The 27,412-nt window shown below is 38.0% G+C and overlaps 2 protein-coding genes across 3 annotated transcripts in view; one reads left to right on the plus strand and one right to left on the minus strand.

The window, feature by feature from the left end:
- Positions 1 to 25,236, minus strand: part of LOC120516717 (actin-related protein 2-B) — a 94,317-nt gene extending 69,081 nt beyond the window's left edge. For both annotated transcript variants that reach the window (XM_039738594.1, XM_039738595.1), the window contains exons 1-2: positions 25,081 to 25,236; positions 5,561 to 5,671 (exon numbers count right to left, since the gene is read on the minus strand). In XM_039738594.1, coding sequence (XP_039594528.1) covers positions 5,561 to 5,671; positions 25,081 to 25,128 — 159 coding nt within the window. In that variant the 5' untranslated portion in view covers positions 25,129 to 25,236. The remainder of the gene's footprint in view (positions 1 to 5,560; positions 5,672 to 25,080) is intronic.
- A 148-nt stretch (positions 25,237 to 25,384) lies between these two features.
- Positions 25,385 to 27,412, plus strand: part of zgc:153169 (uncharacterized protein LOC767799 homolog) — a 50,511-nt gene continuing 48,483 nt past the window's right edge. Inside the window, exon 1 of the mRNA XM_039738596.1 lies at positions 25,385 to 25,741. Within this exon, the coding sequence (XP_039594530.1) occupies positions 25,633 to 25,741 (109 nt within the window). The 5' untranslated portion in view covers positions 25,385 to 25,632. The remainder of the gene's footprint in view (positions 25,742 to 27,412) is intronic.

Consider the following 27,412-nt stretch of genomic DNA (forward strand, 5'->3'; position numbering starts at 1 on the left):
TCAGTAATTCTTACTTGTTTTGGGAGCCTGTCCACTTTAAATTTTTTTCTGTTCAGGATATGGAAGTCCTGCTCAATTGGTTTTAAATTGGGTGAATGGCTTGGCCATTCAAGAATTTTCAATTTTTTAAACTTTGAAAAACTCCAGTGTTGCCTGAGCAGCCAGCATGTTTGGGATCATTATCTTGTTGAAGGATGAAACATAGTCCAATGAGTTTAGAGGCATTTACTGGAGCTTAAGCAACTGTTTCTATACACCTCAAAATTCATTGTGTCCCATTCAAGTACATCATCAATGAAGAGAAGTGTGCCAGTACCCATGGCAGCCATACATGCCCAAGCCATAACACCCCCATTACAATGATTAATAGATGAGGAGGTCTGCTTTGGATCTTGGGCAGTTCCTTTTCACCTCAACACTTCGCACTTGCCATCATGCTGCAACAGGTTCACTTTTATCTCATCTGCCCACAAGACCTTTTTCCAGAACTCTGTAGGCTCTTTTAAGTAATTTGCCACAAAGTGAAATCTGGCCATCAAGTTTTTATGGCTAACTAGTGGTTTGCATTTTGTAGTGTGGGCTCAGTATTTTCTGATCATAAAGACTTCTGTGTACAGTAGTCTCTGACACAAACATCTGCCACCTGAAGACTGTTTTCAATCAGCTGGACAGGGGTTTGGTAATGATTCTTCGGTCATAAGCAACGGAGGTCTTCCTTGGCCAACCAGTCCCGTTGCGAATACTGACCTCACAAGGGTGTTGTTTCTTCTTAATGATATTCTGGACAGCTGATTTAGGTAAACAGAAGTTATTACCAATGTCTCTAATGGTCTTGTCCTTGGTTTTCAAACTCATAATGGTTTCTTTGACTTTCATTGACACAGCTTTTATCCTCCTGTAGAACAGCAGCAACTTCAGACTTCAAAAGGCAGTCTGATGTAGACCTCAGTAATCACAAACACCTGTGTCACCAATTGTCCCAAACATTATGGTGCCCTGAAACTGCGGAACCATGTTATTGTCATTGCTACATGGGGAGACTAAAATGTGTGCAAATAAAGTCTGCAATGGGCGCTTTAAAATTATAAATCAAACAATTCAAACGTGATTAAACTGTGGGTCAGGGGGTAAACCATGGAAATATGTGCCTTTGACACAAACATTATGGAGGGCACTGTATGCAAGTCATAAAATTATATTGAGTATATAATGTCAGAATATTAAAATTCTCGATTTCTTTCCTCTGCAACCTTTTCCAGATTATTAACAAGTAACGACGGACTGGATGATAACGTGCAGTGAATATACTTGACTTATTTTCTCTGTATGTTTAGCATTCGTTTGCTCAAAGGTTGATGCACTTGCTGCTTCCTGAGCAGCTTGTTTTCTCCACTCTAGCGGCCCAATTCTCTTCTTTCATCTGCATCTTTTCGCGTTAAAACTGATTAAGTCCATTTTTGTGTTGTAATAACTTAGTACGTTTGTCTTAATTTTTCAGTTAAGCTGGCACTTAAGTGTTCAATCTGCCTCAAGAATGATTTAAGATATGAAGAGGCAGAGGAATCGATGGTGAAGGTGGTAGAGATGAGAACAGCACATGTACGCATGCACTGCACGGCCACCCTACTGTGCGCTGCTGAGAGTTGATTCTACACTAAAATAAAATAAAAAGACTAATAAAAATCACCCCGAAAGCAGATAATAGAAATCGCATAGTATATGTGTACCATGTATGTAGGTCAAACAGTTTGCCAGCTACAGGTGATTTAAAATCCTGGACAGACAAAACGGACAACCACGGCAGCGTTATATAAGAAGATTTATGGCAAAGATAGGAAAATTTTAAACCGTACATTTTGTAAAATGAAGTTAGGACTGAAAACTTATAAAATATAGCTTACATAACTACAGTGTATACAGTATACTGCAAAATACATGCATACAATATATACATTGTGAGGTTTCTGAACTCTTTTTAGGATCCCAAAGTGTGCCTGTGGGGGACTGCTTGTCTGTTGCCAAGGCAACCACAGGTTCACAGTGCAGCATCAGAGCGCTGTGGAAACATCTATGAGTCGATCAAGATTGTGCTATACACAGCTGTCACTGAAAGGTGATGTAAGGGACATTATAAATGCAGGGAACAGTATAACTTGGCCACTGACCTGGCCCCAACTATGCCCATTTGCTGTGCTTGTGTATAGGAGAGTGGTAGCTCCCGGTACAATAAATAACCCTGTTCCCGTTTCAAGTTGAATAAAGCTGGTTTTGCTAAAGTACTGAGACTCAGTTTTGTGTTTTGGGGTACAAGACAGTGGCTCACGCGTCACAATATATACAATAAACACATTTGTAGTGTTAATGAAGGGCTGCTTTAGGATACACCAGCAAAATGAAAAAGTACTTACTATGGAGGATAAAAAAGGTTAAAGACTTTTTTCACCACTAGAATAACATTTACATTCTTTCATAACTCTGATTTAAATGTATATATTCTCTCTTTCCTAGGATACAACGCGAAAGTGAATGTGGACAATGGCCGATGGTGATATGCAGTGTGTTGAAGAACTCTGGACCCTTGAGAACCAGACTCAGCAACTCCTGTCCAGATGGAGGCACCTGAGGGAACTGAAGGCTTGCCCGCTGAAAGAGTCCTCCCCGACAGCTGAAACTTTCGCCGCTCATTGCGATTTGGCAACTTCCAGGGTCAAGTGAGAATTAACCCCACACCCCTTTGGAGCGTTGACGAGGGAATCCGCCTTTTTCAGTTGGGAGAGGTTTAAGGCTAGATCACCTCCATCAGCCCAGGCAAGCACATCTCCATCCAGAACCGTTTCAGCCCTTTCTGCTCCCACACCATGTCAGCAACCCCGGGTAATGCATTTGTTATTGGCGTTTCTATTGTACAAAACCTTCATATTTCTTGCCCAAACAGAAATCTTTTCTTTCTTGCTATCCCGGTGCTCATGTACGAGATGTTATGCAAAGAGTGCCAGCAGTCTTCAAGAGGCACAAGAACTGGGCAGTGGGGACCATCATAATATAAGCTGGAGTAAACAACGTGCAATATAGATAGTCCGAGATTAAGGTGGATTTGAAGTGCTTATTAATGCCATGAAGGAGAGGACCCCCGGCTGTGAGAATCTTCATTTTGAGTCTCTTACATCTAAACAGAGGTTATCTGTTGCACGAAGCAGAAAAATATGCAGTAATGCGGCGTATGAGTGAGGGAGTTGGCAAACTAGTTTGGTTGCGTGCCGCACAAATGTTCTGTTTGTGTTGCTTTTTTTGGCAACTTTTTGGCCCTTACCATGGCTCCTAAACCAAAGTCAGAGTCTTCAGATGGTAGTGCTTCGAAGAAGAGGAAAGCTATCATGTGAAGTGAAATTAGACATTGTAAAGAGATCAGAAGGAATAAAGGCATTTTTTTTTTTTTTAACACTCTTTTGTCATTTTATTCTGTTACTACAATACAATTTACAGTACAGTATATTTATGTAATTTACTTATTCTGTGGCTTAGTTAGGTTTTTATTATTATTAATCACCCATTTACCATTCAATTTATTAGGTTAAAAGGTAACAGGTGGCTACACTGGCAACACTGGACACATGGGAAGAACCAATCCATTACAAAGGACAATAAATACACAGTTACACTTACTAACACGGAGCCAATTTAGGGTTTCTAGTTACCCTAGTATGCTTGGTTAATCTATGTTGCCTACAGTGAAGAGAAAGAAAGATAAAAGAAAAACAAAAAACCCTAAACAGATTTTCAGGCAATGAGCAAACTGCATGTACACAGTATCCAAGACTGACTCTAGACCTATGAGGTATCAATCCTAAGCACTGCAGCACTATATTTACACTACCATTAAATATTACAAATTATTAACCAAGCTTATTTTAAATTTTTTAGCTCCAAATTTCAAATATTAAATGAAGGATGCTCAACATGTAATCTTCAATAAACATTATTATGGACTACCCAAATATCCAACGCTACTTTTCAGACACCAAATAATATTTTCAATCTAAAACCAACTAAATTAATTTTGCTTTCGTCACTGAAATGAATGTTGGTCCAGTTCTACTTAATCCACATAACATGCTCCTCAGTAAAGGCTAGTTTGGCTTTTTTATTCTTCTTGGGGATGAGAGGCTTGGTGAAACAATTGGTGAAGCCTTTAGTCCCAATTCCCTTGGTCGGCTAGAGACCGTATGTCGAGACAAATTCTTGACCTGTTCAGCACTAAATTGGTAAGCAATTCCTGCAGCGATGTTAAACTAATCCCCACAGACTGTCTCCATATCATCCCGATTTTTATGCACTTGTCTTACATGGGTGAACAGCCTTTTTTCAGGACTTGGATTCTTTGTGCAGCTTCAGTATTCAAGAAATTATGCTCTTGGGACAACCAACTTCTCTACTAATGGCCGAGAGGATCATCACACCAGCCTTCACCTGAACAATCTCGCAGTATTTGTTACCCTAGAGCAGCTCACCATATTACACAATATCTATCAAAATTGACTAATCAGCTGGTATTGCCAGGTATTTCAAGACATTAACAGATTAGAACTAGCTGTTAACTAGTAGAACTTGGTCTCTAATTTAAATTACCAAACCTCTCTAGTTATGTTGTCTAAACTGTTTATTTTGTGATGTTGGATAGTCTTCACTGATTAAATATTATATTATATTTATTTTATATATATATATATATATATATATATATATATATATATATATATATATATATATAATATATAAATAAAATAAAACTATATATATAGGGGGTGGATATTTAGGAAGAAACTCTGTAGGCAGAGCCTTTTCAGTGGCGGATTTCGTTGCTATTCACTTCAAACATTTAGCAAGTTGTCCCCTGACCACGTATTACTCAAGAATCATGTTTGGCCCCTCAGGACTACCCGGAACCTAACAGTTAAGTGTACATTACCAAGATTAGAGAATACACTGTTAATACATGGTAATGGATTAATTACAAAAATATTTATTCTGCCCAAACCAAAAGTAACATAAAAAGCAGGGAGTAAACAAACATAAAATTAATATAATGATACATAAAAATAACAAATATGGATTCAACCAGAGACAAATTCAATATGTATATTGTAAAGAAGCACTACCTTTAATAGAGCTCCCTTACCAACATTCCATATAAAAATAGAGACAGATTAGACTTTTACACTTTGCACAGTAACTTTACTAAAATATATACAAAAACATTAGGACCTGTGAAGACCAAGTATTAATTAATTGTTAAAATTACTGTTTCAGTTATATTTTAAAATGCCAACAAGCAACTTTTCTGTTACTATTGATAAATTGCTGCTTATAGAAAAGACTTTTATAATTCAACTATCAAGATTTTAGCATTTATTGCAAATTAAAGGTGTATGGTGTAATGGTAGAAATTACAGCATTTTATAGGCAATGAGATTTAAGTAATAAAACACTTTATAAATTAAAAGTGTTTAAACTTATATTTAATTAACAATTAACAATCATACATTTTAAAAAAAGCCATTACCTTGATTTCTATGTTTCCCACTTTGGCAGTAGATCTAATGATTGGCCTTCCTACCAAGGCTGGAAATATGTGCTCTGGGAAGTTGGAGCCAGCGTAACCACATTTTACAAACTGTATAATGCAAAAAAAAAAAAAAAAAAGAACAGATACTAGTTAGTTGATTTCCTTATAATAGCAATACCATCTGCTTTAAATCACTTTCAAATAAAATGCATAATCTAGTTAGAGGTCTCAAAAACAAATTAAAATGAGAAAAAAGTAAAAATTGAAAACTAAAACATTCCATTGGCATTATTCTATACAGACATTAATCAAGTACATGAAAAAGAAATTATTAAGAGTACATTCAGATAAACCAAGACATAATCTAAAACTAGTCTGCTTTTGCTGTGAGGTAATGCTACAACTGTGACATACGTTTCATCAGTAAATATATTTACATGCACATTCTGTTACAAGCATAATAGAGAATACAGTATAACCTTCAATTTCACCATCACGAGAGAGAAGCTTAGTGATATCTGCTTAATAGCCAATGTTCAGTTTCTAAGTTTTATACCAAATCAGGAGTACTCTTACTACAGCTGAAGGAAACAGAACTCTAATAAGACAGGAGACACCAGAACCCATAAAACTGGAACGTGGTGTAGTGGTGGTGTAAATATTTTAGTATAAAACGGAAACTGTGAATGACTGAGTAAAGTGCACTTCAGGAACAGATGCAACAAGTACCATGAGTTTTCAGTGAGGAGGCTTTATGGTGCCAACATGTGTTGAGAGTGAAGCTGTACAACCCAAGATTTAATTTGGCCTGTTTTATGCAAACACTAGCTACGTTACAAAATGTCATAAGACAATGGGCGTCAGTTATTGAGCAATTGGTAAATCAAATGCATAAGTACCAACTAAATAAGTAACTCTTATAGAATATATTTTTTTTACTAATTTCTAATATTATTGGCAGGCAGTGTGGTGTAATGGTTAAGGGTTTGGATGCAGGACCTAAAGTTGTGGGTTCAAATCCCACTACTGGCACTGTGTGACCAGGAGCACACCAGTGTTTCAATTGGAAAAACAAAAGAAATGTAACTAATTGTAATTTCAAATAATATTTCGTCAGAGCTCACAAGTTTAAGTTTAAAATATGAGCATTGGTGAAAGTGCCATGTAGTGACTGCTGCATTTCAATTTTTCCCCTCAACTAAATTGGGATAACAATTCTGCTGTCTCAATGGATTACAGCATTTCTTCACATTCAGAACATGCACGCGCATGCATCATGGCTGCCACACATTCTCAGCATTTTTTTCACACATCTTTTAAGCATGTCATAAGAAATTAACACGAACCATTTGTGTTGTAGTAAAAATATGGGTGGTGTGTATATTCAAGTTTTGGTATGCGATGTCAGCATTATTGTTTACTACCAACATGTGAAGGCAAGGTGCAATGCTGCTCCAACAGGAAACCTGCGTGCTTCAATGTTTGACGAATGGTTCGATGCAATGAAGCAAAGCATCAAACTTAAATGTCGATATGTGAAATGTACTCACTTACTGCTTTTTTCCATCCATTTCTCACATAGGCAAAACAAGCATCACATATTCTCTCTCTATTATATATATATATATATATATATATATATATATATATATATATATATATATATATATATATATATATATATATATATATATATATATATATATATATATATATATATATATATCTATATCTATACTACTAAAAGGCAAAGCCCTCACTCACTCACTCACTCATCACTAATTCTCCAACTTCCCATGTAGGTAGAAAGCTGAAATTTGGCAGGCTTATTCCTTACAGCTTACTTACAAAAGTTAAGCAGGTTTCATTTCAAATTCTACACGTAATGGTCATAACGGTCAATAACGGTCGACAACATCCGCCATGTTGAACTTCCTTATTTATGGAACCATCCTCACGAAATTTGGTAGGCGGCTTCCCTGCGCGAACCAAACCAATGTACTTACTTATTTCGATGGTATGACGCCACTGTCGGCCGCCATATTGAACTTTCCAACGTCACCAATTTTCAAACTTCCCGTGTAGGTAGACGGCTGACCCCATCTTCACGAAATTTGGTAGGTGGCTTCCCTGCGCGAACCAAAACCGATGTACGTACTTATTTCGGTGGTATGACGCCACTGTCGGCCGCCATATTGAATTTTCCAAACGTCACTAATTCTCCAACTTCCCGTGTAGGTAGAAGGCTGAAATTTGGCAGGCCCATTCCTTACAGCTTACTTACAAAAGTTAAGCAGGTTTCATTTCGAAATTCTACGCGTAATGGTCATAACGGTCAACAACGTCCGCCATATTGAACTTTCTTATTCATGGCCCCATCTTCACGAAATTTGGTAGGCGGCTTCCCTGCGCTAGCCAAAACCAATGTACATATTTATTTCGGTGGTATGACGCCACCGTCAGCCTCCATATTGAACTTTCCAACGTCACTAATTCTCCAACTTCCCGTGTAGGTAGAAGGCTGAAATTTGGTACTTATTTCTGTGGTATGATGCTGCTGTCGGCCGCAATATTGAACTTTTAACAGAAACCGTTGTCTGTACTTATTTCGTTGGTATGACACCACTGTCAGCCGCCATATTGAACTTTCCAACGTCACTAATTCTCCAACTTCCCGTGTAGGTAGAAGGCTGAAATTTGACAGTCTCATTCCTTACAGCTTACTTACAAAAATTAAGCAGGTTTCATTTCGAAATTCTACACGTAACGGTCATAACGGTCAACAACGTCCGCCATGTTGAACTTTCTTATTTACGGCCCCATCTTCACGAAATTTAGTAGGTGGCTTCCCTGAGCTAACCGAAACCAATGTATGCGTACTTATTTCAGTGGTATGACGCCACTGTCAGCCGCCATATTGAACTTTCCAACATCACTAATTCTCCAACTTCCCATGTAGGTAGAAGTCTGAAATTTGGCAGGCTCATTCCTTACAGCTTACTTACAAAAGTTAAGCAGGTTTCATTTCGAAATTCTACGCGTAATGGTCATAATGGTCAACAATGTCCGCCATGTTGAACTTTCTTATTTATGGCCCCATCTTCTCGAAATTTGGTAGGCGGCTTCCCTGCACTAACCGAAACCAATGTACGTACTTATTTCGGTGGTATGATGCCACTGTCGGCCACCATATTGAACTTTTCAATGGTCTTTGTTACTTATGGGCCCATCTTCAAGAAATTTGGTACACGGGTTCCCAACGCTAACTGAATCCTACTTACGTACATATATATGTCCATAGCCTGCGCCTCGGTCACCGTGTGAGGTGGCGTTGGGTCCCCCATCCCAACGCCTCCCACATTGTTCGCTGCCTGCCTATATAAGACCGTCCGTCACTCCGGTCTCTACATTCCCTTCCTTGCTTCGCCACGGGATTCACGTCTCCCTACTGATAACTACAGCCTTTTTGTTTAATCCACGGCTTCTCGGCTGTTTTATTGTTTGTTTATTACAATTATAGTTGGTGTATAGGTATTTTACACTTACTTTACATTGCTCAGGTACCCATTTCCTTTATCATTCCAACCCCCATTACCATGTCTATTGAGGTGATCACTATCGATCAAAGAACTGTAACTTACCGAGTGGTTTCCATACCCGGAGATACTGTACCACCTACCTTTTCCATTCTCTTTGTTACATATTGCACGGCCATATCAGGCTCACTCTTGATATCCGGTGGAACATTCTGTCTTATGTATTGAATGACTGGGACAGATTCAAGGTGTGGACTGATGACGGTACAGGAGATAATTAGACTACACAGGAGCACTAGAAGAGTGAAATGCTTAAGCCCTTCACCTATTGTTCTGAATGTGAGTTGATGGCTGCCCCTGAATTGTTCAGTTGTTGCTTTCAAGAGTACCGAAATGGCCAAATATTTTACACCTTTCGACAACCGCCAATGCCTCTTAAACATCTTAGATTCACAGGTGACGATTTCAATAGTGGACACTTTGATGTTTATGAATGTTTAAACTCTCGGGTGAAGGACTGTGCTTATGGAGAGGAAGATGAGATGGTCAGGGAGGTGTTTGACACAAACTCAGCGAAACTGCGAGAGAAAGTTTTAAGTGCCAGGACTAAGGTAACATTAAATACAGCCATGGACATAGCACGAGATGGCACCAGCACAGCTGGGAACCTTCGATGCATGTACACCGAGTGGCTCACGTGAACTGACGCAGTGCACAGATAAAAAGCAACAGTTCCAAAGAGTGCTGAACAAAACCGAATTACACAATTGAAAAGGCAGCAAAAAATATGAAGCGTTTGATACATACAAGCATATTCATAAATCCAGCTACTGCGGAAACAAAGCACACGTTGGAAAAAGTCAATGTCCCGCTAAAAGAAGACAGTGTAAAAAAAACCCGTGCATGCAGTGTGTCAGGTCTCAGATAAAGAAGAAGACGAGCTGTTTATTGATGCAGTAAGAAACGAATCGATGAATGAAACCTGTCATCTTTACAACGATTGACAAACACGGAATGTAACTTGAACACAACACATCCTACAAATACGAACCTGATTGAAAGAAATAATGATAATCAAATCCTTGATGACAGCAACACTCAGTAACACTCACAAAACAAATACTGTATATTGACAGTCATGTTACGTTATTTTTAAAATGTTCCCTTTTCTTTTCTAGCTTTTTAACACACTACTTCTCCGCGATCGCGCTGGTATATATATATATATATATATATGTATATATCCCGATCTACATACTCGAATAATGGATACTTTATTCGCCATCAATGATTGTTTTGGTAAAGCCATACTCAGTGTATTCATTAGATGAGCGGTAAAAAGTAAGAGAGGGAGGATGACTTATTGAGGCATGCAGGCTGTAGTCTTGCGTCAACTCTATCTGAATTGCGCGATCACATTTGAAAAAATATATCTTTTCAAGTTCTATTTAGTCCATATGTGTCAAACTCAAGGGCGCGGGCCACATCCGCCCGGCGTAATTATATCCGCCCAGAGATCATTTTATATACTGTATTATTGTTATTAAAGCCGGGTATATGAAGCGCTGGTAACACAATAAACTACAGATCCCATAATGCAGCGCTTCAGCTGCCTTGCCGAACACTTACCGCGTTAATCAAGTCTAGCTTATGATGCTGCAAGTTATTGCAAAGCTAGCTCACACGATGCTGAAGAGAAAAGTTGATTCTGAAAATAGAGCCTTTAAAAACCGATGGGAGGCTGAGTATATGTTTACTGAACCCGTGTGTCTCATTTGTGGAGCTAATGTGGCTGTAATTACAGAATTTAATCTAAGACGGCACTATGAGACAAAACATCAGGGTAACCTGAATGCAATGCAGAAGATACAGAAAGCAGCATAATTAAATAAGAATCTGACACTTCAGCGGACGTTTTAACCCGTGCACAATCACAAAGTGATTTCAAGTGAAGCTGCTTTTATGGGAGACACAAATGCACCAGTGCACCTTGCCCCACTTTCCCTGTTGCCAAGTAATGTTAAACCAAGTCGTCACTACGGTGTTCCCAAATACGCACTTTGCTGATAAACTGAGCGCACTGCGCACTGAGTTTGCGGCACTTTGGTGACTTTGAAGAACAAAAAAAAGTCCGTCTACATGCGGCTCGAACCTTGTGCATGTTTGGTAGCACATATCTGTGTGAGAAGCTCTTCTCAGTGATAAAGACTAACAAAACAGCACACAGGAGTCGCCTCACTGATGAGCACCTGCAATCCACTTTTCTACTTATAGTACTTAGTACATGTACGTACGTTTAGTGTCACTGTACACACATTTACTGTATACTATTTTTCTTGCATTGTACGTATTTATCGCCGGTGGCCTGTCTATCGTAATGGCTGTAACATATGTGATATCGGAGACACTCGATATCTTTGATATCTTTAAAATAATATTTAAGTTTTACTGTATATAAAGTGTGTTTATATACATAATTTCAATGAATCTTACCTAATATCTAAGAGAATACAAAGGGATTATGGTGTATAACTGTGCTGGGAATATTTATAAACAGTGTGAGAGTTTATAAGGGCTTAAAATATATAAAAATAACCATACAAACATAAGGTTTCTACTTCGCGGATTTTCACCTATCGTGGGGGGGGTCTGGAACGCAACCCCGGCGAACGAGGAGGAATTACTGTACTGTACTATAATTCCTCTACTCCCTTTCAAATGAGGGCGCTAATAATGCTTGGTTAAGCTTAAGGAAAAAAAAAAAACAAGTGAAAAGCATGTTTTTCATATGATTCTACTATAAAGTTGTATCTATTCATAAACATTGGTAAGAGAGAAAAAATATTGTATAATGATGGAACAGAGGGACATCATCTCTCTTTATACTTCTGGATGGATATAGGGGTGCATATCAATACGTTAGAATATCATAGAAAAGTTAATTTATTTCAGTATTCAATTCAAAATGTGAAACTCGCATTATATAGATTCATTTCACACAGAGTGATATAATTCAAGTGTTTATTTCTTTTCATTTTGCCAATTATTGCTTACAGCTAATGAAAACCAAAAATTCAGTATCTCAGAAAATTAGAATACTGTGAAAAAATCCAATATTATAGACTCATGGTGTCACACTCCACTCAGCTAATTAACCCAAAACACCTGCAAAGGTGTCCTGAGCCTTTAAATGGTGTCTCAGTCTGGTTCAGTAGGCCACACAATCATGGGGAAGACTACCGACTTCACAGTTGTCCAGAATACAGTCATTCACACCCTCCACAAGGAGAGCAAGCCACAAAAGGTTATTGCTAAAGATGCTGGCTGTTCACAGAGTGCTGTATCCAAGCACATTAATGGAAATTGAGTGGAAGGAAAAAATGTGGCAGAAAAAGGTGCACAAGCTACAGGGATAACCACAGCCATGAGAGGATTGTAAAACATAGCCCATTTCATAATTTGGGGAAGTTTCAGAAGGGCTACAACTGTCATATTCCTTATGTCAAGCCACTCCTGAACCAGAGAACTTCAGAAGCGTCTTACCTGGGCTAAGGAGAAAGTGAACTGGACTGTTGTTCAGTGGTCCAAAGTTCTCTTTTCAGATGAAAGAGAATTTTGCATTTCATTTGGAAATCAAGGTTCTAGAGTCTGGAGGAAGTGTGGAGAGGCACAGAATCCAAGTTGCTTGAGGTCCAGTGTGAAGTTTCCACAGTCATTTGGGGAGCCATGTCATCTGCTGGTGTTAGTCCACTGTGTTTTAACAAGTCAAAAGTCATTGCGGCCGTCTACCAGGAAATTTTACAGCACTTCATTATTCCCTCTGCTGACAACCTTTATGGAGATGTGGATTTCATTTTCCAGCAAGACTTGGCACCTGCCCACACTGCCAAAAGTACCAACACCTGGTTTACTGACCATAGTATCGGTGTGCTTGATTGGCCAGCAAACTCACCTGACCCAAACCCCACATAGAATCTATAGCGTATTGTCAAGAGGAAGATGAGACACTAGACCCAACAATGCAGAAGAGCTGAAGGTCGCTATCAAAGCACCTTGGGATTCCATAAAACCTCAGCAGTGCCACAGGCAGGTCGTCTCCATGCCACGCCGGATGGATGCAGTAATTCATGCAAAAGGAGCCCCGACCAAGTATTGAGTGCATTCATGCACATACTTTTCAGTAGGCCAACATTTCTGTATTAAAAATGTTATTTTTTATTGGTCTTATGTAATATTCTAAATTTCCTGAGATACTGAATTTTGAGTTATTACCTGTAAGCCATAATCAGCAAAATGAAAAGAAATAAACGCTTGAAATATATCACTCTGTGTGTAATGAACCTATGAGTTTCACTTTTTGATTTAAAATTACTGAAATAAATTAACTTTTCGAACATATTCTAATTAATTAAGATGCACCTGTAATAGCCAGAAGAGATGGGATTAACTCAGCAGTGAAAGTATACGACATTGTTATTTTGTATTTAATGTTCATGGATAAGCTTCAAGTTACATAAATTACCAAATTTATATCTTTTATACCATAACACACATCCTTATATAGATCAACAGGTAAAAAAGCACTGTGTTACAAGTTTGTAAATACAATTTTGCAGTGCCCCAGTTAATACTTCAGTCAGATTAGATCAAATTACTATGAAAAGACTGTTTTATCATTGGGAGAAATAAGTTGCACTATTTTACAATGAAACTGATACTTACACCTTTTATTTTAGATGAAACGTTGAAAACTTCACACAGGCCATCAGATCAAACCTTTCATGATACAGGTTAAAAAGAAACTTTGAGTGGGAGGTTTTAAACGAAAATGTTTAGAAAATATTATGTTTATGCTGTACCCTGTTACAGTGCATGACAAACAGAAGTGTCTGCAGTAGATTAATATTCTTAAAATAATATATAAATTAAAAATGCGTTGTAGTAAAATATTTTAAAGCATTTGCAAGTGTTTGTTACTTTTCTGCATGTTACCTAACCACTTTCTGGTACAGATTAGTGCAGGCAACCAAAGATTCGTCCATTACACTGGCCACAAAATAACTGGTAGAAAACTGGAAAATGTAACAACTCGTGGTCTTTAGGTTAACACCAGCAATTTCATAGCCACTTACACTGTATGCATTCTAATCAGAGCTGCTTAAGGCTGCAAAAAAGCCAAGCACGGGCAAATACCTGCTAAGTTGTGCTACATGCACACATATATAGTGATGAGAAAAGAAAAAAAAAAAAAGTATACCCATCCCATTTCAATTACAATCATGTGTCGACTTATGGCTCCATTTGGAACCGGCCATATGTTGGTAACAAAGTATACAGGTTGTTGCAAAATAGGCACTGTGAATGTGGTGTGCAACACAGGTACACATAATTCAACTGCTGGTACACAGTAGCACAAACTGACTTTGTGTTAAACATTGGACCATTTCTAAGTGAGTTTGCTTGACCAATGAGACACCCAATCGCAGGTTTTTGGAAAACTATTCTCGAGATACAGTGGGTACGGAAAATATTCAGACCCCCTTCAAGTTTTCACTCTGTTATATTGCAGCCATTTACTAAAATCATTTAAATTATTTTTTCCCTCATTAATGTACACACAGCACCCCATATTGACAGACAAAAAAAGAATTTTTGAAATTGTTGCAGATTTATTAAAAAGAAAAACTGAAATATCACATGGTCCTAAGTATTCAGACCCTTTGCTCAGTATTTAGTAGAAGCACCCTTTTGAGCTAATACAGCCATGAGTCTTCTTGGGAAAGACGCAATAAGTTTTTCACACCTGGATTTGGGGATCCTCTGCCATTCCTCCTTGCAGATCCTCTCCAGTTCTGTCAGGTTGGATGGTAAACGTTGGTGGACAGCCATTTTTAGGTCTCTCCAGAGATGCTCAATTGGGTTTAAGTCAGGGCTCTGGCTGGGCCATTCAAGAACACTGCTCATCACTTGTCCAATACAGTCCCCACAGTGAAGCATGGCGGTGGCAGCATCATGCTGTGGGGGTGTTTTTCAGCTGCAGGGACAGGACGACTGGTTGCATTCGAGGGAAAGATGAATGCGGCCAAGTATAGGGATATCCTGGACAAAAACCTTCTCCAGAGCGCTAAGGACCTCAGACTGGGCCGAACATTTACCTTCCAACAAGACAATGACCCTAAGGACACAGCTAAAATAACGAAGGAGTGGCTTCACAACAACTCTGTGACTGTTCTTGAAGACGTACCACTCGAAAAAATGACAAAGATGCATCCTTTATTAAGCATTGTAAACAAGGAGCCACACTGCCTGAAAATGACAGAAGCAGCCTTCGTCAAACTCTTTGAAAAACATATGGACTCCATTCTTTGAAAGATTTGTTGTAATAAAATTTATGTTGTAGTTGATGAAACCACCAATAGCCTAGACTACATAATTCTCAACATAGTGATAGGCGAGTACATATTTGGCTGCATGGCAATTCTTTTATGCAAGCAGTTCCAATTGCACGTGAAATGATATTAACCAGTCTTAACAGTCTTTCCCATAGAAAATGTTATTTGTGAACGGCACTGGATGTTAATGGGCTCCCTGTTAAAAATTAACGACAACGTTTCTGGATATAATAAATGTTTTGCCTCATGGTGACGAGGCAAGCAAGGTACACATTTGATTCTTTCATTATAAACTCTGAACCTACAAACCTGGGCAGAAGAGCAGACTTCTCCTCAGATGCAATGAGCCCTTAAAAGTGGGCCTCTTTTTTTCTGTTTAATTCCCGGATTTAGTGTCTTGAAAATTAGTTAGCTTTTGCTTTGTAATTAATTTAAAATATGCAGTGGATGAAGCTACAGATCTAATGATGCACGTCTTCAATCTGTAAACATTGAAGGTTTAAGAATCAAAAGAAATAATTTACATAATTACAATTACAGGTACTTAAGACCAGTACTTTTTGGCAGATATCTTTATGGACAGCTGCAAAATTTCTACCTTTACACAGGCAGTACTTCAGTCCCATCACAACCACCAGCTGAATTTTAATGAAATTTTAGCAGTGGTTACAGACAATGCATCATACTGTCTAAAAGCATACCAAGAAAGTTTTAAAAGGGGTTATGCCTAACAGAGTACAATCAACCTGCTTGTGTCATGTCATCAGTTTGGTGGGTGAGACCTGGCAGCACTATTAAATACTTTAATGAGGCTGCATCACTAGTGATGTTGGTAAAATCTACCTTCTTCAAGAAGTCTGCCAGGAACCACAGTTGGCAGGAAACACCATGTGAAATACCTGGTTCAAATCAGTAGGGTCCATATTTACCTCTACAAAAAGTTATTTTTGGCTGAGAACATATCAGCTCAGGCTGTAACAAATATCCTAGACCCTAAAAATGGAATTAACCTTCATCTCAGAAGGATGAATCAAACTAGTAACAGCTCTTACAATTCTGGAGGGCACTCACTGTCCTACTGCAGTCTCAGCATACAGCATCATGGAGGATCTGGGCTCCTACCTGATGGATGGAACTGCAAAATAATGTTCAATTATGCTAGTGGACCATTTCATTAAAATAATGTAAAAGGGCCATATTATTATTGTTTGTTTTGCTGTAGCTGTTGCTATTTACAGTATAAAAAAAAACTCTAAATCAAGGAAAAACAAAACGGTGAAAACCGAAAAAAAAAAAAAAATTAACAAAATAGAATTTGTGAAAAAATAAAATGGATTCCATAGGGCCCTACATCACTGAGAATTAATAGCGAAAAAAAAAAAGGAATATCATAGTTGTAAATCCTTCTAAGGGCAGTTTGATACATCACACAACATGTATACTGCTACTATGCAAGCAGTGTACTGTTTATACATGCACATGTGCTTTATGTAAATCTGATGAATTCTACCAGGTGGCAGTGCAAGATATTAGATAGGTGAAAAAAAAAATGGCATTGCTGTGCTGTGAATTGCAAGAAATATCAATTAAATTACCAGGACACCTTGCCACAATATCTCTGAAAAGGATGGATGTTTAATAATTACATCCATCAATCCAGGGATGCACCATTTCAGCAAGCATCAGGCAAAACATCCCTGGATGGGGCATCAGCTCATCGCAAGGTGAATACAAGCACATATACACTAGGGTCATTTTAGCATCATCAAATCCCCAAATTTGCATGTCCTTGGGAAGAAACCAGGGCACACTGGGGAAACTCACCAGGAAAACATGAAGACTCCAGGCAGGGAACACCAGGGATGCGACTCCCTACTGTGACGCACCAGGACTACCGCTCCACCACCGTGCTGCCCCTACACGTATCTATTAAGAATCTATATATATAATTCCTAAGGCAAGACGACCATGGAAAGCACGCCGGAAGGGACGTGGATTCACTAAGCCGCCGACAAGTGAGACACCTAGGGAGCACACAGGAAGGAGCCACGCCCACCAACTCCAAGACCATTGGATACAACGACAACTCGCAGAGCCACGCCCACCAACTCAGACGCAACGACACAGAAAAAATGGCATCATTTATATTCGTCTGTCGTAGAGGCAACATGCAGCTCCGACCCACGCTGACTGTTCATAGAGGCATGTTTCTCGCGGAGGTGAATCGCCATATGCAGCGTGTAAAACGGTTTGCGAGGGTATCCCATGGGATCCTTAAAACATTCCTTTACAACTGAGGTTAGAACACAATGAAGTAAGCAGTCTTTAAAAAACGAGTTTTCAGTTATGACGCACGAGCGCTTGACCATAGCAAACTGTTTTACACGCTACATACAGCAATTCGCATCCGCGACAAACATGCGTCTTCTTAGATGCTCCTGCACTTTGTACACACCCCCCTCCCACCTCGCTACTACCGTGGTCGGGTGTCTTGGTGGATTATATATAGAAAGGCAGCCAAAACCGCACAGAGCAATGAAAAGTCGTCACAGGTGCATCTGAACTGTACAAAGATGACAACGACTCGAGTGACCAGTTGAAGGTGGCCACATGAGCAGGCCGTGCATACTGAACGAGAAATCAGCAGACTAGCATGACGGAGGGAGCGGAGTGGATGTCCTTCTCCTCTCCTCCCGTTCCACCCTCCGCGCCACACGGACGATTGTGTGTTGGTTCGTTCCGTGCATTGGTTATAACCCAATGAAGGAAGCAGTCTTTAAAAACCAATAAGCCCTGTGCCTCTGTTTCATTACCGTCTCACCTGCTTCACCAATGCTGGCCCCGCAACAGGGCAGCCAACCGGGTAACCAAAGTCTTTGGGTTCAGGGGGGAGTATGGTTACAAAGCTGAAAGTTAAAGGAACTGACGGAAGGGCACCACCAGGTGTGAAGCCTTTCACTTCATTTGACTCAACACAGGAAACCTCACCCAACCCGAACACGGAGAGGATTGACAGATTGATAGCTCTTTCTCGATTCTGTGGGTGGTGGTGCATGGCAGTTCTTAGTTGGTGGAGCGATTTAGCTGGTTATTTCCGAAAACGAACGAGACTTCCGCCTGCCAAATAGTTACACGACCCAACAGCGTCCGGCGTCCAAATTCTTAGAGGGACAAGTGGCTTTCAGCCACGTGAGATTGAGCATTAACAGGTCTGTGATGCACTTGTATGTCCGGTACTGCACGCGCGCTACACTGAATGGATCAATGTGTGTCTAACCCCATGTTTGTGTGACTTGGTGGATTATATATAAAAAAAGCAGCCGGAACCGCAAAGAACAATGAAAATTCAACGTGGAAACCGACGGAGGCGGTGTTTGGAAAATTAACAGTCAACGTGACTCACAGGTGCGTGTGGACTGTACACAGACAAAAGCGACTCAGGTAGGGAGTTGGGGGCGGGCACATAAGCAGGCAGTGTGTACTGAGCGAGCGCCGTTCAAACCCGTCCTTCGCTTTGGAAGGAGAAAGCGCGGCGCTCCTCCGGTTTTCAGTCACGGACAATTGTATGTTGGTTCGTATCGTGCATTGTTGCAATGTTACTTTTCTTGGTGGTTTATTAAATTACGGATTTTTCAAATGTTTATTTTTTCCTTTGTGCTTAAAAATCATTTAAAAAGCGGCCTGATTATGTGGCGTATGCTATTCCGCGGGTTGGCTAGTAATAATTATTTAAATAAAGTTAATTTCTCTGTAAAACGTACCATACATGCTTTAACACATTTTATCATGAAAGTGATATCAAGTATAAATCTAAGGATTCTAAATGTGCAGAGAGCTGGAATATCATAAACTTAATGTATTCTGTGTGGTAATCGCCGTCTGCTGCTGCTGTCAATGCAGCAGGAAGCCCCAGAACCACATAGCGATTTACAACAGGGTCAGTTTTAAGGGGACATTTACGGCGCTCTACTTTAGTGACAAAATAAAATACGAGATTAAAGTGCAAACTCTAAGAATAAAGTCAAAATTTCCACTTTAATCATTAAATAGACCTTTTGTTTTCTCTGCGTCCCAACTATGCTTCCATAGATTCTAATGGAATGATTTACATGTATTGCATCAATACGATGGGGAATATGCGACACTTTTATTGCCTATGTGAGAAATAGATGAAGACAAGCACCATGAAAACATGTGTATTGTCAGCATTTAAGTTTGATGATTTGCTTCACCACATGAAACCATTTATCAAACATCAAATCACTTGCATTGATCCTGTAGGATATGCAAAGCGGCTTGCTGTCACGTGTTGATAGTAAACAAAGACTCTGGCATCATGCTCCAACTTGAACACACCGGAATCCCCCTACAAGATTTTTTGCTGGTACAGAAACTCCCACACACATTGCGTTAATTTATCACGGACATTCTCGGAGGACACGTCAAATGAATGCTGGGAATGCATGTAACATGTTCTGAGTATGAAGTATAAACATGCCCAATGAGTGAGCATTCTATGAAATGTACTCAATGATCAGACCAAATAATACTGTTTGAAAGTGTGGAGAAATTCAAAAACCCGTATCCAGAGATCTACAAGCCCTTGAGAATATGGAAAATGTAGTTCTAATGTTGTCATGAACTACCATATTCTTCTGCTAGGACGGGGCATTAAACTCCAGGCCTGACGGGCCACAGTGGATGTTTTTTCATTCTAACCCTTTTCCAAATTAGTGACAGGTTTTCACTGCTAATTACCTTATTTTCCTTTCATTTTAATAGCCGTTTTTAAGGATTCAGTCCTCTGAATTGATTCTTTTTTCATTAACTGACAGCCAACCAGAAATGAGCTGTGAAATGAGCCAACAGATGGCCAGCTAAATTGGAACATCAAACTCCAACCAATTTCACTCCAACCAATCTCTTAATGAGAAACTGATTTTTGCTTTTAATTAAACCCGTTATTTAATTCCATGGCTAGTTGCTGCTCTCATTCTGCCACAGCAGACATTTCCAAAACTGTTGATTTTTATGTTTTTTCCACCATCAAAATGTTTTGATGACCTGAGAGATCAACTTTACAGAGACCTTCACCTTTCTTTACTTCTAAATATTGTGTGATGGGCACAGGTGAGCTGGTCATGTGGCGGCTTGTTTTGTGTCTCATTGTTTGGCTGCTAATTAAAGAAAGAGACAAATAAGGGGCCTGTGTCAGTGTTAATTAAAACTAATGAAAAATAAGATAATTAGCAGCAAGAACTGGTCGCTAATGAAGAATATGGTTGGAATGAAAACCTGCAACCACTGTGGCCCTTCAGGACTGGAGTTCGACAGCCGTGTACTAGGAGAACAACTTTGATGTTATAGGGAGGGCAGACAGAAGAAAGCCACTTTATTCAAAATGGAACATGGTAACATTACTCAGGCCTCCATAACTTGCTTATGAACAAACTGCAAAGACAAAAAGTAGACAAACATGGTAGTTATGCACAGAGGCATGTATAGTTTTTAAGAAAAACAAAAAAACAACAACAAATGCAATATATCAACACAAGGACCTCATATGAACCATCAAGCACAATGTTGGCAGGATAATGATCCAGTATTTCAGAGTGTAATGTAGCCAAAGGACATGGACATTTCAAAATCACTGTGTACTGGAAAAATGTAGAGGAAAATGACATGATATCTGTCTGACAGTTAAAGCTTGGCAGCACTGGATCATGCATCAGACAATGTTCCTAAATACCACCAACAAATCTATAACCTCAACAGATAAAGTCTTGAGATTTTCTAATGCACTTCCTTTATAGGTAGTATGGTTCTGTAACTAGGTACAAAATTACACTTCAAACAAATGTGGTTTTGGCTTAAACAATGACTCAAAGTCTATAAAACGGACACAGTAAACACAAACATTACCTACCTTGCAAGTAAACTAATCTTGCGTATCTAAAAAACACAAGAACTGACTAAAATGTTTTACTTCACACAGTTTTATTAATAAGGTATTTTAACTTGGGAACTACACAGAACAAACAAAGCAGCTTTAACAAAAGATTTTTATTATGTAGTTTATAAATCAACAAGGTGCCCTACAAAACAACAAACCATTTTAAGACTGAATCAAATTATACACAATAACTGATGAACACCTAAATTTACAAAGAAAGCAATTTTTTTCATCTTAAAAATCCAGATTTTCTGAAATTTCAGTTCTACCACAGTCCAAAGAAGTGCTGTTGGATTGACATGCAACTCTAAAATAGCTGTTCAACCTGTGATAAAGCACCCGTTCCAGAGCTCTTTGATTGAAAGGCAAAATATTAATTGGTGAGACATAACAAAAATTGCACATTTCTGAATATACAAAGTATTTTTTTTAAAGGAATCAAATGTTAATCTTCTTTGTGTGCGAAGTTGACGTCAAATCATTTATTTGCTTGGTAAAATAAAGAAATTAACCCTTTTAAAAACTTCGAGGAACCTGAAAAGGCAGTAGCTACTGTTCTGTTCACTACATGAACCACAGTTGGATTCCGCAAGATTTTGCTTACAAGAAGAAAAAAAAACAAAATCTAGTTAGCCATTTAAGAAACTTAAGAATACTGGAAACACAAACATCTCAGATGAGAACAATATCTCAAACATAAAATATATAAACAATTAACATCCGAGTAATTTTAAGAAAAGGTTGTGTGAAATTGACAAAAAAAAAAAAAAGAAATAACTCGATATTTTCTGGGATTTTTTCGATAATAAGTAGACAATATTTTGCATCCTTTAAAAATCCATTTGTAAAAGTCTTATATTGTAGTACCTCTGGGTTGCTCTTTTTAATAGGACATTAACTGTTGCTTATTAATGATATTAATGGGAACATATTTAAAGGAATACTACACACAGATTTTTTAAATGCTACTTACTATTATTTCTATATTATATATTATTACATTATTATAATTACTACTTACTATTTAGTCTGTAGTGGGGGCTGAGAAAAAATTTTAATCTCATGCTTTCGTGAAGAATTTAAATATTGAAAATTTAAAACTCAATGGCACCAATAAATGATCAATGCTGCACAGTGCCAAAGATTGTGAAAAACATCCACGGAGAAAAAGAAAAAAATATGTTCACGTAATTCATGTCTCATATTCCAAATATACAGTATTCGTGTGTATGGACATAACACAAAATCTGTGTATGTTTTGCTAAGATTAATATTTACTTCCTGAAGAATGCCACATTGAATATAAACACACAAGACATCATTCTCAACAATGCTGAAACTACATTTTAACCATACAAATGTATACCAGACATGTGGATTACACAACAGGAGTTATGGGAGATGTTTTTTTTCTTCCTTTTTTTCTCATGGATGTTTTTCATATCCTTTTGGCACTGTCCAGCATTGATTATATTTCTCAGCCACCACTACAAACTACATGGGGTAAGTAGCATTTAAAAAAAATTGTTTGCTATGCAATGACCTTTCTCTCCATTCAGCATGAATACACGAGTAAAATTTTTTTCTCATCCAGCATTACAAAGGGCAAGTAAAATATTTAAAAAAAAAAAAAACTACTGGTAAATCATATTTTGGGTGGAGTATTCATTTAATTTAAATTAAAAACTTCAAATTAACAGGATAATTTAAGGGCACGATTAGATTTCAGAAATTTTAAGAAGTTAAAAGACAGGTAATTATTCTTAAAATATGATTGAATGGGATTTTAGAAATCTACAGATCTGAATAGAGTTCTTAGCTAAAATTAGAATATTGTTGATCAAATAATCAACTCTCTAGTCCTTGATAAAACAGACCACATTTAATACCTTCCACGTGAAATTTAAGTAGGATAACATTTTTTGCACAAAGCCATTTCTTTACACAACCCCAAAAACATTCTACCACTTAACAGTGGAAGAATATATATAAAATACTTATTGCAATCTTAAATTGCAACCTTAAAAACATTACAAGGATATATATAATTCAAATTTTAAACTGTACTTTTCCTAGGTTAGGACAAGAAAGAAACTTAATTTTAATGGTAACATTTTTGTTTTAATCTACTAATAATCTTTTACACTTTCCTGGATAAAATTAACTACTCAGAGCTATCAAAATAAGTTTATTACTACAATTGTTTTTTAGATTATGCTTTCCTAATGACCACTATTTTAATCAGAACAGACAAATTTTGACAAGAACAGATTGTGTAATAATTTTACAGATTCTAGATTATTTGTCAAATAATTTACCTAGCTTGTTGTCATTTGTAAATTTAACATAGTATTTATACTCCTATTCAAATAATATCATGCAAGTATCTATCTATCTAATAAATAATAATAAATAATCAAAGTCACATTATTTTTTGAAAAAAATAAGGACTTCCTATTAACTATATACCTTTTTTCAATACTGGCACAGTATGGGGAGAAAAACTATGCATGTAAAATTTTCAGTATAAAATAATCCTGGAGAAAATTCCAAAGTTTCATAGCCATAAAAACAACTTAATTTTTTAAAATGAATTCTATACCACCCACACAATTAACGAATCTTAAGACGCAATCGCTAAAGAATAACCTGGATAAACAGTCTAGACCAGCATTCCATTTTGGTAAGCAACTTTCTTCCAAACATTGTGCTATCCTCACTGAAGCCATGAACCTAAAATTAACTTGGTTTTCTTTAAAATTACTCAAAATGTTTACCACTTCACACACATTCGAATCTTTGGTTAAAGCTTAACGTAAATAAGAATCGCCCAAACAATACAAGTAAAGTGCTGCCTTTACGCTATAAGGCATTGAACCAATATCAGCAAATGTCATGCACCATATGTAAACACATTTAACCTTAGGCACAATTTACACTAATCAAAAGGATTAAAAGGTAATGTCGAGTCTTGTGAGGTTTACATTTCAGGCAACCACGTTTGGCGTTTTAATCGGCCGCTATAAAAGGAAATTGGCATGAGACACCACCCAGATATACCTTAACGATTGCAGCAGTTTCAGATATAAAGTCGAAAACCAAAAATGTAAAACACAAGAAAACTCTAAACCAATCTTACTGAAATATGGCAAATAAAACAAGACGTACATTTAAAATAACATTTTTCAAGTTTAAAAGCAAAGTCCAAAAATTGTGTCATTTACCGATAGATGTATGACCAGTTTTGTTTTCGAAAATCACAGTTAGTCATTTATCTACAAGACTGATGCACATGCCACATTCTATGTACATTTGGGACATATAACGGCGGCTCAAGGTAGCCTACGGGCAAAAAGGCAGAAGGCCTCTTGGCGGCACCGGCCGGGTGCGAAAATAACACGGCTTGCTGTTGGAAAACTGTCACAATTTTAAAAGCATTTTAGTTTCCTCTACAAAAATGGTAATGACAAAGTGACACACATTCCTTAGCCTGCCCACCTAGTCTACTCCTTCACTTCCTGTTGCAATCGGTCCCTCTTTCCATTTTCTCCCACTTCTCCCATTCAAAAAAGCCACTCAGAAAAACGCATCCTCTTGTTGGCGTAACCCAAGGAAGAAAACAGCCTTAACACCTACCCCGGTTCCGTTGTCGCAAACAACCACTTTCCTGCCCTGACTGTCCATGATTCCAAATCCAGGAAACCGAGTACAGCTTCTCTCCTGCTCAACTTTCTTCTGCAAAGCCGGAAATCACTCAACGCCCCGGCTACAGGAAAGGGCTTCTTCCGGTATGTAAGGCACGTGATAAGCGAACGTCAGGTCAGAACGACGCGCCAAACGCGTACCGACAGTCGTCCAATAACACAAGGAGTTCGCTCGTGCTTCGTTGTTATTCGACGAGACATTAATTTACTAGTGGTATCTCGCCAATAGAAATTCAGCGCTTAAACCATGGTTAAAAGTTCAAGTAAATCAAGGGTCGTAATTTGAGCTCCATCTATAGTGAATGAAGAAAAAAACTTGAAAAAGAACCGATAGTGTTGTATTATGCTTAACGTTAATGTATGATTTCAAAGAGTGTCACACTGTTCTTAAGTGTATATCTTTACATATCGTAATTTGTAACTTTTTTTTCTTGGTTTCTCTATCATCGCCTAACCCCCCACAGTTTTACATAACCTTGTAATTATGGCCGCTATAGGTACCTGGGCTTTCTCATATCCGGTTGTGGAGAAAATGAAGCTTCATCTTCTGCAGCAGAAACCGGCTACAGACTGCGTAGAGGAATCCTTAGCAGGTGAATAATGCTGCATTTCGAGTGTTAAGGACGCTTTTGCTGGTCTTTATGTAATCGGGTAAGACTCTGGGAGAGTATAGCGAATTTACCTGACTTGGCGGAAATAATTTTACCATTTAAGTTTATCACTCGTATTTTCAAAATTGGGAGCGTTTCAATCCACTTGTAGATGCTGTTAGAAGTCCGTTTACTTTTAGATAGGATGACACGGGAGATTAATTCTAGGTTGTATTCTTCGGGTTCTAGCTGTGGAATACTGTACCTGTTTATGGGAAGCAACGGATGGATATTAAGCAAGACTGAAGCTGTTTACTCACATTGCTAACTGCTTGCTATCTCCGTACCGATTCACACAGGATGTTCTAATCCCCGAGAAGATGTAGTGTTTTAAAGTGTACAGTATATGTTGATATTTGCCTTTAAATGTTACGTAATTTCAAAGATAAATGCTCCATTTTTGTATTGAGTACGATTCCCCCGGCGTCAAAATGTCGGTATAAAATTGGAAAAAACGTCCATATTTGCATCACAACATAGCATCTGTTTAATGAGTATTTCAGATGGTTAAATAAGTAACCATGAAAATAGATTTCCGGGATCTTGGAGTTTTTTTTTTCCATCTATCCTCAATATAGGCAAAGGTAGACGACGAACTGCCTAATCCAATTTCACAAGCACCAGAAACAAAACTAAAATAAATCGCCCTGTTCCAAGAGTTTTTCTATTCTAAGCAAGAACTCGGCGTGTCACTTATACATTAATTCAAATACAAATGACAGACACTGGAATGTGCGCATAATAGCGTATTTATGAATAAATATTTTACATTTTTTTAAAATAAATATACAAATACATAACTATTGTGTAAAGTGGCAATAAATAATATAGGTATAAAAAGTAAATGTGTCATGAAATGTTTGTATATAGTAATATATTTCTTTAATAATTTTTTCCATGACACCACACTCAACATAAGCCTTGTGGTTTAAACTTTTACTTTCACACATCAGAGTGGGCTGTAGAAAATATTGTTTTTTTGGTTGCTGCATTGTCTACCAGGAATACAAAGAGTAAAGTACAACTGTAGAATCTACATAGATGTTTGGCCATCAAGTTCTACATTTACAACAGACTTTCACATGTAGATTCTAAAAAGGATGGGAAATTCAAAACTTCTTAAAGGATCTTCTCCATGTATCTAAACATGTGACAAGCCACAGACACCACCTTCACAAGTTTGAGTATGATCATAACAGTAGTTATTCCAAACACTTAACTGGTTACTGCACTTTGCTCATCACTCAGTTTTTTTTTCTGCAGCTACTAAAAGCAGGTGTCTTAGAAGAAATGCTAAACCAATCACTAAACGCTTCAAGGCGTATTTTATGCTGCATAGGTTGTCATTTAAATAAATAAATGCGTAAATAAATTAATCAGTAGGACTGTTATCTGTTCTTTTGGGCAAGGCAGAACAGGATGAACACAGCCAGAGCCTTACAAAATGGCCTCCAGTAGACCACTGGTGTGAATGCCTCTAACCAAACAATCATCAACAGACTTCATAAGGGTGGCCTGAGGGCCCATCATCCTCTAGTGGGCCCTGTGCTCACTGCTCGGCACCGTGGAGCTCGATTGGCATTTGCCATAGAATAACAGAATTGGCAGGTCCAC

The sequence above is a fragment of the Polypterus senegalus genome, chromosome 16 (assembly GCF_016835505.1).
Source record: "Polypterus senegalus isolate Bchr_013 chromosome 16, ASM1683550v1, whole genome shotgun sequence".
Taxonomy (NCBI): domain Eukaryota; kingdom Metazoa; phylum Chordata; class Cladistia; order Polypteriformes; family Polypteridae; genus Polypterus; species Polypterus senegalus.